The sequence below is a fragment of the Chiloscyllium punctatum genome, chromosome 17 (genome assembly GCF_047496795.1).
Source record: "Chiloscyllium punctatum isolate Juve2018m chromosome 17, sChiPun1.3, whole genome shotgun sequence".
Taxonomy (NCBI): Eukaryota; Metazoa; Chordata; class Chondrichthyes; order Orectolobiformes; family Hemiscylliidae; genus Chiloscyllium; species Chiloscyllium punctatum.
Window position 1 is genome coordinate 80,567,372 of NC_092755.1, and position 13,701 is coordinate 80,581,072.

General features: G+C 45.7%; 1 protein-coding gene across 2 annotated transcripts in view; it reads left to right on the top strand.

Annotated features, from left to right (window-relative positions):
• Positions 1 to 4,090: 4,090 nt before the first annotated feature.
• ulk1b (unc-51 like autophagy activating kinase 1) overlaps positions 4,091 to 13,701 on the top strand; it is a 102,924-nt gene continuing 93,313 nt past the window's right edge. The window contains exons 1-3 of one of the 2 annotated variants that reach the window (XM_072587686.1): positions 4,091 to 4,836; positions 5,513 to 5,605; positions 5,736 to 5,777. In XM_072587686.1, coding sequence (XP_072443787.1) covers positions 4,747 to 4,836; positions 5,513 to 5,605; positions 5,736 to 5,777 — 225 coding nt within the window. In that variant the 5' untranslated portion in view covers positions 4,091 to 4,746. The remainder of the gene's footprint in view (positions 4,837 to 5,512; positions 5,606 to 5,735; positions 5,778 to 13,701) is intronic. The other variant, XM_072587685.1, reaches the window with a different exon arrangement.

Sequence of the window (13,701 nt, forward strand, 5' to 3'; positions counted from 1 at the left end):
TAGGGAGAGGGTGAAGGAGGTCACAGAGTTTGGGAGAGGGTGAAGGAGGTTACAGAGATAGGGAGAGGGTGAAGGAGGTTACAGAGTTTGGGAGAGGGTGAAGGAGGTTACAGAGATAGGGAGAGGGTGAAGGAGGTCACAGAGATAGGGAGAGGGTGAAGGAGGTTACAGAGATAGGGAGAGGGTGAAGGAGGTTACAGAGTTTGGGAGAGGGTGAAGGAGGTTACAGAGATAGGGAGAGGGTGAAGGAGGTCACAGAGATAGGGAGAGGGTGAAGGAGGTTACAGAGATAGGGAGAGGGTGAAGGAGGTCACAGAGATAGGGAGAGGGTGAAGGAGGTCACAGAGATAGGGAGAGGGTGAAGGAGGTCACAGAGATAGGGAGAGGGTGAAGGAGGTTACAGAGTTTGGGAGAGGGTGAAGTAGGTTATAGAGATTGGGAGAGGACGGAGAGGTTACAGAGATTGGGAGGGTCTGAAGGGGGTTACAGAGATTGGGAGAGGGAGAGTTGTAGAAGAACTCATTTGTTCATGGGACGAGAGCATCACTGGCTGGGCCCAGCATTTATTGCCCGTCCCTAGTTGCCCCTTGAGAAGGTGGGGGTGAGCTGCCTTCTTGAACCTCTGCAGTCCATGTGCTGTCGGTAGACCCAGAGTATCTTTGGGGAGGAAATTCCAGGATTTTGACCCAGCAACACTGAAGGAATGGTGGTATATTTCAAAGTCAGGATGGTGAGTGGCTCAGAGGGGAACTTGCAGGGGGTGGTGTTCCCATGTATCTGCTGTCCTTGTCCTTCTAGTTGGAAGTGGTCATGAGTTTGAAAGGTGCTGTATAAGGATCTTTGGTGAATTTCTGCAGTGTATCTCGTAGATAGTACACACTGCTGCTACTGAGTGTCAGTGATGGAGGGAGGGGATGCTTAAAATGGTGGATTTTACTATTCAAAAGTGATGCTGTATTCTGTATTGAGTCAAGCTTCTTGAGTGTTGTTGGAGCTGCACTCATCCAGGCAAGTGGGGAGTATTCCATCACACTCCTGACTTGTGCCTTGTAGATGGTGGACAGGCTTTGGGGAGTCAGGACGTGAGTTACTCATTGCAGTATTCCTAGCCTCTTATAGACATTATTTATTTGGTGACTCTGGCTCCCTGCTGCACCCAAGTATTTACTTTGATGGATGGAGAAGTGGAAATTAGGTCAAACCTGGTGCATGTTATCAGTATGTTATCAGGTGTAACATTCTCAGCTCTCAATCAGATCATTTCAGGTTTATCATTCCTCTCTCCAAGGCTTAGAGGAAATACCATGCTGTCTCTCAGACATTAAAATGAGATTTTCTCCCACTTCTCAGGCAGTGCAATGGACATGCTGGTGTTTTATTTTTGAACTGCATTCTGGACAGCAGAGTGGAAGTTGGCTCAGCAAAAGCTAAGCAATACCCGACAGATACTGGAAATCTGAAATCAAGACTGAGAATGTTCAAAGTTCTGACAATATCAATGAGGAAGAATGGAGTTGACATTCTGATGTTTGGCTGTTGACCTGAGATGTTAGCTTAGTGGGGAATCTTGTTGAAATGACCAAGAGTGTTCTAGCAGGTTTGACGCTGCATAGCCTCTCTTTGGGCGAAGCCTTGTCTACCAAACCCTGTGTCAAACACTCCAGTATTTTAACAGGTGAATGGTGATCCCAAACTGGGGAGGGGGGAGCATTCCACCCACCAAGAGCTGCTAACCAATCAGACCAATCAGATCATCACGGGGAGGGAGAGGGGAGTGGCTGCAGTAGCATCAATTCCCACTCAAAGCCTCAAGGACAGTCTCAGAGACAGTGATGACAGGAAGGGAGTCTGGGGAGGGGAAGCACGGGTTGTGGCTCTCAGTGTTCACCCCCTGCCCCCTCCCCCCTTTTTCTGATGGTTGGATCCGCCATCAGGCACTGGATGTCTTTGACAAAGGGACCAAATCCGTCAGGGATCCACATGCCAACGCACCCAGAATAGGAACACTTCACAAGCTGCCCACCACTTGAGAGTCCCACTCACTGCAGGGCCTAATACCAGCAGGGCAGAATGGAGGCCTCAACTGGGCAAGTGGTGGCTGAGCGGGAGGGGGGAGCGGTCATATCTGTTTGGCCCTCCTCTCACAGACCGTAAAGAGAGGATGTGCAGGGTTGCAAGGAGAAGATGGCAGAATGGCACTCAGTCATAATGCTCATTCAGAGAGAAAGCTTCCTCAGGCATTGTCTTATGATATGAGGTTCAGTAGATCAATACTGTATACGGTCATAGAATCCTTACAGTTTGGGGGCAGACCATTCAGCCCATCCAGCCCATCATGCCCACATCAACCCTCCACAGAGCATCACATTCCGCACCCTCCCCACCCCCAAAACCCCACATTTCCCATGGCTGACCTACCAAGCAGGGTAATTTAGCATGGCCAATCCTCCTAACCCACATATCGTTGGATTGTGAGAGGAAACCAGAGCACCCAGAGGAAGCCCGCACATGCACAGGAAGAATGTACAAATTCCACACAGAGAGTTATCTGAGGCTGGAATCGAAACCGGGTCCCTGTCATTATGAAGCAGCAGTGCTAACCACTGAGTCACACTGTGTGCTCATTGGAATTTAAAAGAATGAGCAACAAGCTTATTGAAATATAAGGTTTATTCGGGGAGTTGACAGGGTTGATGTGGAGAGGGTCCAGGACCAGAGGGCATCATCTCAGAATAAGGGATGACACATTTAAGATAGAGGCAAAAGCAAGGACTGCAAATGCTAGGGATCAGAGTCAAGATTAGAGTGGTGTTGGAAAAGCACAGCAGGTCAGGCAGTATCCAAGGAGTAGGAAAATTGACATTTCGGGCAAAAGCCTTTCATCAGGATGAAGGGCTCCTGCCCAAAACGTCAATTTTCCTGCTCCTCAGATGCTGCCTGACCTGCTGTGCTTTTCCAGCACCACTCTAATCTTGACTCTAATCTCCAGCATCTGCAGTACTCACTTTCTCCTATATTTAAGATAGATATAAGGAGGAACTCTTTATCTCTGGAGGAGTGAATCTGTGGAATTCTTTACCACAGAGGGTGGTCAAGACTGGGTTAGTAAGCATATTCAAGGCTGAGATAGACGAGTTTTTAACCAGTAAGGCTGGGAATCAAGCATTATGCAGAAAAGGCAGGAAAGTGGAGGTGAGGGTTAACAGATCAGCCATGATCTCACTGAATGGTAGAACGGACTCAATGGACTGAATGGCCTACTTCTGCCCCTATGTCAGATGGTCTTATGATTAAATGCCCTGCACCCACTGCCCACCAACCCGTCATTGGGACAGGGGGAGTGGAGGGTACCAGATCTCTCTCTCTGCAGAGGCTGCTGGAGCTGTTGAGGATTCCCAGCACTGTCTGGTTAGATTTCAATAACACAGGAAATTGGAATAAATACTTAGGGGCAACTGTTTGGTGGGTCAAGGGGGATACCGAGCGGCTGGAATTGATCTCATTGAAAAGTTATTCCAAAGGGGAAGTGGGGAGGTGATGATGTAATGGTATTATTGCTGTAATATATAACCCTGAGGGCCGGGTAATGTTCTGGGGACCCAGCTTTGAATCCCCTGTAGTTTGGATGGAGCAAGACAGATCTCTGGTGGTGAAATCTGAATTCAATACAAAGCTGGAATTAAAGAGTCTAACAATGGCAATGAATCCATTGTTGATTGTCAGGAAAGCCCATCTGGTTCATTCATGTCTTTTAGGGAAGGAAATTGTCATCCTTACCTAGTCTAACTACATGAGACTCCAGACCCACAGCAATGGTGCTGACTCTGAACCGCCTTATGGGCAGTTAGGAATGGGCAATAAGTGCTTGTGATCCTGCTATCCCGTGAATGAATAAAGAGCTAGCACATACGAGACGGGCCGAATGGATTCTTTCTTTGGGCCAGCTGCGCGTGGTTAATCTGGTCTGCTGTTGAAATTTGTGTGCGTGTGTGTTTGCAGGGAAAGAGTTAAACAGTCTGGCTGCTGTGTTGACTCTGCTGCAGTTTCCGCTCATCAGCGACAGAGAGAGAGAGAGAGAGAGAGCAGGCTGGGCTTACACACAAAAAGCGCCTGCGCGTTTCCAGAAAAGCTAAGCTGCACAGACAGACAGAGGGAGAGGAAAATAACAAACAGGGTTCTTTGTCTCATCGTTGCGAGTGTTTCTCACCCAGAGAGAGAGCTCAGATACTGTGGGATCAGCTTACTGGCAGAGTGCACATCGACTTCAGTGGAAACGTGGCTCCCTTTTCTCCCCCAGTGTAGCAGAATACTTTGCAACAGTAACCAGCGAGGAGTCTGTCTCTTTACCTCGGTATCTCAGCTGTCCTTTGTATACAAACAGTCTCCAGCTCGGGATTGCAGACACACATACACATATGTCCACACTGCAGTCTACCATGGAGACAAAGAGGGCTCTGAGAAACGCCAGCCAACTCTGATCACTCAGGAGAAGCAGATCGACCTGTTATTACAAAAAAAAAACAATGTACGAAAAGGCATCGGCGGAGAGAGAGAAACAGCCCCTGGACATGGCAGGAGAGAGGGATGCTTTCTGGTCTGACTGCCCAGAGATCTGCCCTGCTCCATCCAATCCCTAATCGGAACCTCCCTGGCGTGGCTGAGAACTGGGAGAGAGGAATTCAGATAAACCAGAGCACCAAATAATTTCAGCAAAACAAAACAAAAGAAGTATTGAGAGGAGAGGCGATGGAGAGTGTGGGGAAATTCGAATTCAACCGGCAGGATCTGATCGGGCATGGGGCTTTCGCTGTAGTTTTCAAAGGCCGTTACATCGAGGTAAATGTCAGTGGTCAGAGTCCCTCGGGGGGGGGGATACTGCGGGCCTTGGACACACTGTCCATCCGTGTTGGATCTTTCTGTTCCTTCTCGAGTTGCCTTCTCGGATTGCAGCAGATTTTCTGCACTTCCACTGGATGTCTGTCTAATATTTTCGAAAAGTGTCTGAATTTCGCCCGGTCGCATTATTAGCTGGGCTTTTGGAGGACACTCTGTCTGCACCAGGCCGGGGCAAGTTAGGGCAAGTCTGCTTTCACATGGGCCTGAGGTTCTGCAGTGCTGCTGAGGCTAATTTTCCCCAGTCAGCTTTATACAGCAGGAGCTCCCAGCTCAATCTGCACAACAAAACAAAAACAGAAATTGCTGGGTAACTCAGCAGGTCCGGCAGCATACATTAACATGAACAGTTCAGAAGAAGGTTACTCTCTCTCTCTGCACAGATGCTGCCAGATCTGCTGAGTTCCTCCAGCAATTTCTGTTTTTGTTTGTTTGAGGTCTCCAGCAGTTCTTTGTTTTAGCTCGCCCTGTACGTGTCCACTCAATCCTCAATACAAACTAACCTCACATATGCCATACTTCTTACCCATCCCCAGGTGCACGGAAAAATGGGGAGGGTTCCATTTGTTTCCAATAGAAGAAGTCGAACTGATTTCAACAATTACAAACTTTATTTCAGAAACACGATTGGGAAGTTGCCATTAAATGTATCAACAAGAAAAACCTAGCAAAGTCACAAACCCTTCTGGGAAAAGAAATTAAAATATTGAAGGTAAGGACATCACTTCATTTGATGCTTCTTAATTTTTCGATTTTTAGCAATAATACAGTCAGTGCTACCATCTGGAATGCTGGTGGTGAAGTTTAGCCTATTAATCCTGTGGTTTTATGTTCTCTTTCAGGAACTGAAACATGACAATATTGTGGCGTTGTATGACTTTCAGGTATTTGCATGCTATTTTTGATAAAGTCAATGCCAAAGTTTCTTATTTTAGGCAAGTGTTTTTTTTTAAAAACAGAGAATGTCCTAATTTTATTTGTAATTTAGTTTGAGGGTCAGATCCAGATAATTTACACTGCACTTATTCACAGTGATAAAAGAGGGCTCTTGTGGTGCAATGGTAGTGTCTCTTGCTCTGTACCAAGGGATCAGGGTTCAAATCCCACCTGGTCGAGATTGTTATAACAGCTTTGAAAGGTTAATCAGGAAAATACCTTCATGGTAATCTTATGTATCACAAACAAGTAATATATAGACCTTTCTAAGGATTGGATTAAATTGATTTTCAATGGTTCATAAAGGGATGGAAGATTGCTGGAACAAATATTCCAATATGCCTCAGATGTGTTTGGGATTATTTGCACCCTGGAGTTTGGATTGATGGGACTCTGCCCCTGGTTTGATTGAGATATTTACCCTCTGTATTTGGATTGATGGGATTACCCCCTCTGCCCCTGGTTTGGGATTATTTACCCCCGAGCTCTGGAATGCCTTTGTCGAAGAATCTTCTGGTTTGTGTTGTTTCGGGTTCGCGCATGCGCGGGGAGCCGACAGCTGATCGATTGTTGATATTTTTTCCAGGGCCCGGAGCTTCACTGCGCTTGCGCAAGGGGGTTGACGACCTCTCGCAGAGGCTCCTGGGGAATGTAGTCCACTGCTCCTTCCACGACAATGGGGCCCGGTTCGCGCAGAACTACAACCCCCAGGGCAGCTGTGCGCGCCCGTGTAGCAACACGTAACATGGGCTGTTGCAAACAGAGCCGGGGTTGATTGGGCAAAGCAGGGTCTCCCTATGTGACAGTTTTGTAGGAAACATGACTAAGGTTACCCATTGCATGTACTGTACTAGCTGGTACCAAAAATAACCAGAGCTGCACTTTTGATTGAACTGCTTGTAACCTCCTGAACATTACATTAGTTCCTGGGACAAAGGCAAAGAGTAGAACTAGGGGCCCTGAATAAAAGGCACTCCCTCATTAATCCAGAGGTTCAGGAGAACCCTCTTTCACTAGAAATTCCATGGGGAGTGGTTAAAGTGATTTAAGGGGAAGCTGGAAAAGGAAAATAGATGGATATGTAAACAGGAAAATAGTACATTTTTGTAGCACCTTTTGTGTCCTTGGATCATCTGAAACTGCTTTAAAGCTACTGAAATGGATGTAGGTTCGTTTTCAGACGTTTCATCACCATACTAGGTAACATCATGAGTGAGCCTCCGGATGAAGCACTGGTGGTATTTCCCGCTTTCTATTTATGTGTTTAGGTTTTTTTGGGGTTGGTGATGTCATTTCCTGTGGTGACGTCATGTTAAGTTCTTTTTCTCAGGAGGTGGTAATTAGGATCAACAGAGGAACTACGAAGAACAGAGGAAAATCACCTATACAGTTTATACAAAACGAACGGGGACCGAATGAGCACAGTTCCACAGATTTCTCAGCAACAAACCCAAACAAGCAGATAAAACACGTCCAGCAACCCTAGCCACTCTCCCCTCAAAGGCATCTCAGAAATGACTGCCAGACTATTCAGACCTCTTGGCATCATGGTAGCCCACAAACCCACCAACACACGAAAACAGCAGCTAATGAACTTGAAGGACCCTATACAGACAACAATCAAAACTAATGCCATATACAAAATACCTTGCAATAACTGTAACAAATACTGCATTGGACAAACAGGAAGATAACTAGCCACCAGGATGCATGAATATCAACTAGGCACAAAATGACATGACCCTTTCTCACTAGTATCCTTAGATACAGATGAGGAAGGACACCACTTTGACTGGGTCAACACAACCATCCTAGGACAAGCCAAACAGAGACACACACGCATGGCACTCCAACCTGAACTCTGTCAACAAACACATTGACTTGGATCCCATCTACCACCCCCTGAGAAAAAGAACAGGAAATGATGTCACCATAGGAAATGACATCAACCCAAGGAAACCTTAACACATAAATAGAAAATGGGCCATATCACCAGTGCTTCGTCCGGAGGCTCATTGATGATGTTATCTAGTATGGTGACGAAACGTCATTCAGAACCTCAACCTGAGCTACAAATCTTCTCAAAACTCGCTACTGAAATAATTGGTGCCAGCATTGTTGTAATGAGGGAAAGGAAGCAGCCACTTTATGCATAACAAGATCCCACACATAGCAATGTTATAATCATCAGATTGGACACCTCACCGTACCAGGAAAAATCTCCCTTCTCTTTTGAATTGTTTTGGAATCCTTATGTCACCTGAAAGAGTAGAGAGGGTCTTGGTTTACTGTCTCATATGAAAAGGAAGAATTTGCAGAGTGCTATGCTGCATGGACAAGTTGGGCTGAATTTTGTGTTGTAAATTTTATGCAAGTTGCATCTTTCCGCTCTTTGTTGAGGATTGCACATAATACATTTCTTTGGTTTACCTGTGCAAAGTTTTAGCTGGGGTGATGTTTTCTGATTTAACAACTGCAGCCAAACATTCATTACGTTTGTGCCATTTGTCAAAATAAGCTGTGATTTTTACCGAATGACGCTCATGGAGATAATGACTCACTGAGACCAGAAGGCATTTCTTTCCATTTGTCACACATCAGGAGACTGTCCAACCCAATGTGCCTGTGCCAGCTATTTCTTAAATTATTCTTTCAGAGGATATGGACATTGCTGGCAAGCCTTGCATTTATTGCCCATATCAAACAGTCCTGTAAAAGGTGGTGGTGAGCTGCCTTCCTGAACCCCTACAGTCTATGTGCTATGTTAGATCCACAATGTTGTTAGCAAGAGATTTCCAGGATTTTAACCCAGTGAACACTGAAGGAACTGCGATATATTTCCAAGTCAGGATGATGTGCGGCAGGGGGTGGTGTTCTCATGTATCTACTGTCCTTGTCCTTTCGAAAGGTCTATCCAATTAGTCCCATTCCACCTGCAATTTGTTATCCTTTCCAAGTCCTTACTCAATTATTTGGAAAGTACAAATTGAATATCTTTGCACTGCCATTTCAGGTGGCACAATTTACATCACAGCATTGATATGAAGGTCTCTGAAGGTTTTGGATTCTATTCAGCCAGAGTCTCACAAAAAGCATCAGTACAGTTATTCACCATTGCGTACCTCTAGTTTATTGTGCTTAATGGGAGCTTGTTACCTGTCTCAATTTTGCAGTTTTACATCCTGGTTAAACCATCCCTGGCCTTGCATCTCCAAATCTCTGTAACTTTCTCCAGCCCTTTAAGCCTCTGAGATATCTGTGCTCCTCCGACTCTGGCCTCTTGTGCAGCTGATTTTAGCCACTCCACTACATCAGTCACAATCTGCCACCTCGGAGAAGGTGAGGACTGCAGATGCTGGAGATCAGAGTTGAGAGTGTAGTGCTGGAAGAGCACAGCAGGTCAGGCAACATCCAGGGAGCAGGAGAATCGACATTTCGGGCATAAGCCCTTCATCAGGAATCTGCCACCTACACATTCACAGTATCACTGCTGAGATTAATGGGGTGGGAGCTGTGCAGAGTCCACCCTCAGACGTTCAGTTTGCTTGAGATGCCATGTTCAATTGTCAGCACCATACTGTAATCTTTTATACTCACAACAAATTAGCTCAGGGCACGATCAGAAAGTTTTTGATTTTGAAAATTTGAAATAAATGTTAGAATTTTACACTTGTGTCATTAATACTTTGCTGAAAATGTGTTGCTGGAAAAGCGCAGCAGGTCAGGCAGCATCCAAGGAACAGGAGAATCGAAGTTTCGGGCATAAGCCCTTCTTCAGGAATGAGGAAAGTGTGTCCAGCAGGCTGAGATAAAAGGTAGGGAGGAGGGACTTGGGGGAGGGGCGTTGGAAATGCGATAGGTGGAAGGAGGTTAAGGTGAGGGTGATAGGCCGGAGTGGGGGTGGGGGCGGAGAGGTCAGGAAGAAGATTGCAGGTTAGGAAGGCGGTGCTGAGTTCGAGGGATTTGACTGAGACAAGGTGGGGGGAGGGGAAATGAGGAAACTGGAGAAATCTGAGTTCATCCCTTGTGGTTGGAGGGTTCCTAGGCGGAAGATGAGGCGCTCTTCCTCCAACCGTCGTGTTTGCTCTGCATCAGAGTATGTGGAGAATATAAGAATGCTCACTTTCCGACAGGTGCAAAATAAAAATGTAGGAGTTTAAAGTGTGACTTTGTAGAGGTCGTTCAGTGATACAACACAGAAACAGGCCCTTCAGCCCAACTTGTCCATGCCAACCAAGTGTCCTAAACTGAACCAGTTCCATTTCCCTGAGTCTGATCCATATCCCTCTAAACCTTTCCTATCCATGTACTTGTCCAAATGTCTTTTAAATGTTGTAGTTGTACCTACCTGCGTCTACCACTTGCTCTGGCAGCTCGCTTATATACCCTCTGTGTGAAAAGGTTGGCCCTCAGGTCCCTTTTAAATCTTTCCTCCCTCACTTTAAACCAATGTCCTCTAGTTTTGGACACTCCTTCCCTGGGGAAAAGACCTTGGCTATTTACCTTATCTGTCCCCTCATGATTTTATAAACCTCAATGAGGTCACCCCTCAGTTTCCTACACTCTGGTAAAAAATGACCCAACCCAGCCTTCTAACTCAAACCCTTGGTAACATCATGGTGGATTTTTTTTTTTGCATCCTTCCTACAGCAGGGTGATCGGAATTGTGTACTGAACTCCAAATGTGGCCTTACACATAACATGATATCCCAACTCCTGTACTCAAAGTTGTGACCGATGAAAGCAAATTACTTCTTCAACACATCTACCTGTGGCCCCACTCTGAAGAAACTGGGACACTCTAGATAGAAATTAAATGTTTCTGGTGCTTTGGGTTTTTGTCATTTTGGGGACTAAAATGTAACAATAATGCACCATTGATCTAGTGCATTGAACTTCACGGCACCATGATGAGACACAGATGCAGAGAGGCGATGGGTATGGGATTTAGTGTGTGCAATGATGTATGAGCTGTGTTGGATTACAGCTGACACTGGATGGAGGGGCGAAATCAGGGAACAGTGTTGTAGAATTGTTGAGGATCTCAGTCAAATGTAACAGAATGTTCCACATTTTCACTGCACTCGGGGTACTCCTAAATCTCTGATTGGATTTATAATTGATGGTCTTCTGCAGGCAAGGTGATGGCCTAGTGGTACTATCACCAGACTATTAACCCAGAGACCCAGGTGGTGGGGTTTGGATCCAATAAAAAGCTGGAATTAAGAGTCAAATATTGACCATGAAACTGTTGTCAGTTGCTTCACTAATGTCCTTTAGGAAAGGGAAATGCCATCCTACCTGGTCTTGGGCCTACATGTGACTCCAGACCCACAGCAATGTGGTTGACTTTTACCTTAGCTGCCCTTGGGACAGTTAGGGATGAGCATGACTCACCAACTTTAAGAGCATTTAAATGGTCATTAGATAAAAAAAAAGGATGAAAATGGAATAGTGTAGAATGGATGGGCTTCAGATTAGTTTCACAGGTTGACGCAACATCGTGGGCCGAAGGGCCTGTACTGCGCTGTAATGTTCTATGTACCAAGCATCATTGCATGAATGAATTAAAAAACATAATTTTGACTCTCTCAAGTGACAATACCTACTTGATCTCTTCTCCATCAAATCCCTCTGTAATCTTAAAAAAAGACTGTAAGACATAGGAGAAGAAATTAGGCCATTCAGCCCATCAAGTCTGCTCCACCATTCAATCATGGCTGATAAGTTTCTCAATCCCATTGTCCCACGTTTACGTCATATCTCTGGATCCCTGTGGATTCAGGAAAGGAATTGCTTACAGCCATTATGCTTCTCTGAGAAACCAGACGGAAGTAGAAGATGGTGGGTTCATGGAGATTCAAAACCCCCTCAATGCTGATCTTTGCGTATCACATCAATGAAAGATACAGTTTGAATGAAGTTGTCTTCCAGAGTGAGGACAGGCTCCCAGGACCCAAGTCTCACTAAGGGAAGGGATTTTATTTAAAAAGCATAGAGTCATAGAGATGTACAGTATGGAAACAGACGCTTTGGTCCAACCTGTCCATGCCAACCAGATACCCTAAATTAATCTAGTCCCATTTGTCAGCATTTGGCTTGTATCCCTCCAAACCCTTCCTATTCATCCATACACCTTTTAAATGTTGCAGCTGTACCAGCCTCCACCACTTCCTTTGGCCACTCATTCCATACACGTACCACCCTATGTGTGAAAAAAGTTGCCACTTAAGTCTCTTCTAAATTTTTCCCCACTCACACTAAACATGTGCCCTCTCGTTCTGGATTCCCCCAACCCGGCCAAAAGACCTTGTCTATTCACCTTAACCATGACCCTCATGATTTTCTAAACTTATATAAGGTCACCCCTCAGCCTCTGACACTCCAGGTAAAACAACCCCAGCTTATTCAGCCTCTCCCTATAGGTCAAACTCTCCAGCCCTGGCAACATGTTTTCTCTTTCATTGTGACAGTTTTGTTTTAGTCCCAGGTCCCAAATGGAATCTGGGTTTCGAATTAAAAAATAAAAGTCAGAGAATGTGAACTGAGAGTGTGATCACAATGTGGGGGACCTGACAGGGCCCTTTGTTCCTGTAGAGAAGAAAAGGCTGAAGAGTGACCTGATAGAGGTCATTAATATTCTGAAAGAGTTAGTACAAACATAGGAAATAGGAGCTGGAGTAGACCATTCAGCCCCTTGAGCCTGCTCCACCACTCAATAAGATCATGGTTGATCAGTCTCTGATGCCACATTCCCATCTCTGCCGAATACCCTTAGATTCTCCTGGCTAATGAGAATCTGGGGTAAATGTTGATGTTCCCCCCTTGTGGGGGAGGACAGAATCGGGGCCATGGGAACGAGAGGGGCATGAGTAACAGGGATTTTAGGACAAACCTTTCAGAAAGCCCTGAGGGTGGGGAAACAGTGAGGCCTGCTCCCCACCCCCCCACCCAGAGGAGAGGGGTTGGGATGGGGGGTGGTGTGAGATAAGCTGTGTTGTACAGTTGCCTTCAAGGAGCAAGCTGGATAAATGCTTGAGGGAGAAGGTAACAGGTGGAGATGATCACAGGGTGAGAGGGAGAAGAGGAAGGGGAGTGGAAACAGCAATAACGAGCAGTTGGAGTTTCCTTGGTAAGTTTCTTGTAGAAGTCAAAAATTACAAATGCCCAATATCACTGTTGAAGTTAATGGAGTGGGAACTGTGCAGTGTCCAGTCTGATGTCTTTATTGGTTCCATGTCAGTGTTTACATACATATACTGTTTAGTGAAGGGATGACCATCACAGAATTGTTAGAGCACAGAGAGAGGCCATTAATCCCATCATGTTCACATCATCTCTCTCTCTCTCTCTCTCCGTGAGCAATTGACTGAGTGCCATTCATCTGCTTCCTCACCATTATTCCTGAGTGTTGTTCCTTTCCCAGTAACAATCTAACTGCCTTGGAGTTCATTGAATGAACTTGCCTCCAATACATTCTCTGGCGGTGGCGTTCTCAATCTTAACTACTCATAGCATGGCATAGAAAATAGGAGCAAGTGATAGGCCATTTGGCCCATCAAACCCTATCCACCATTCAGCATGATCATGGCTGATCCTCCATCTCAACACCATTCTCCCATTCACTCCCTATTGTGGGACTGTGTCCCCACAAACCCTCGTCCACCTATTTGCCCAATCATTCAGCTTGTCTAAATTGCCCTGAAGCCCCTCTAAGCCTTCATCACCTCTCACACTTTCAGCTAGTTGGAACAAAGAACAGCAGAGAACAATACAGCACAGGGACAGGCCCTTCGGCCCTCCAAACCTGTGCTGCCACATTTTTGCATAGTTTTGTATTGTCAGTGATAATACATTCAATTGCATCATCCA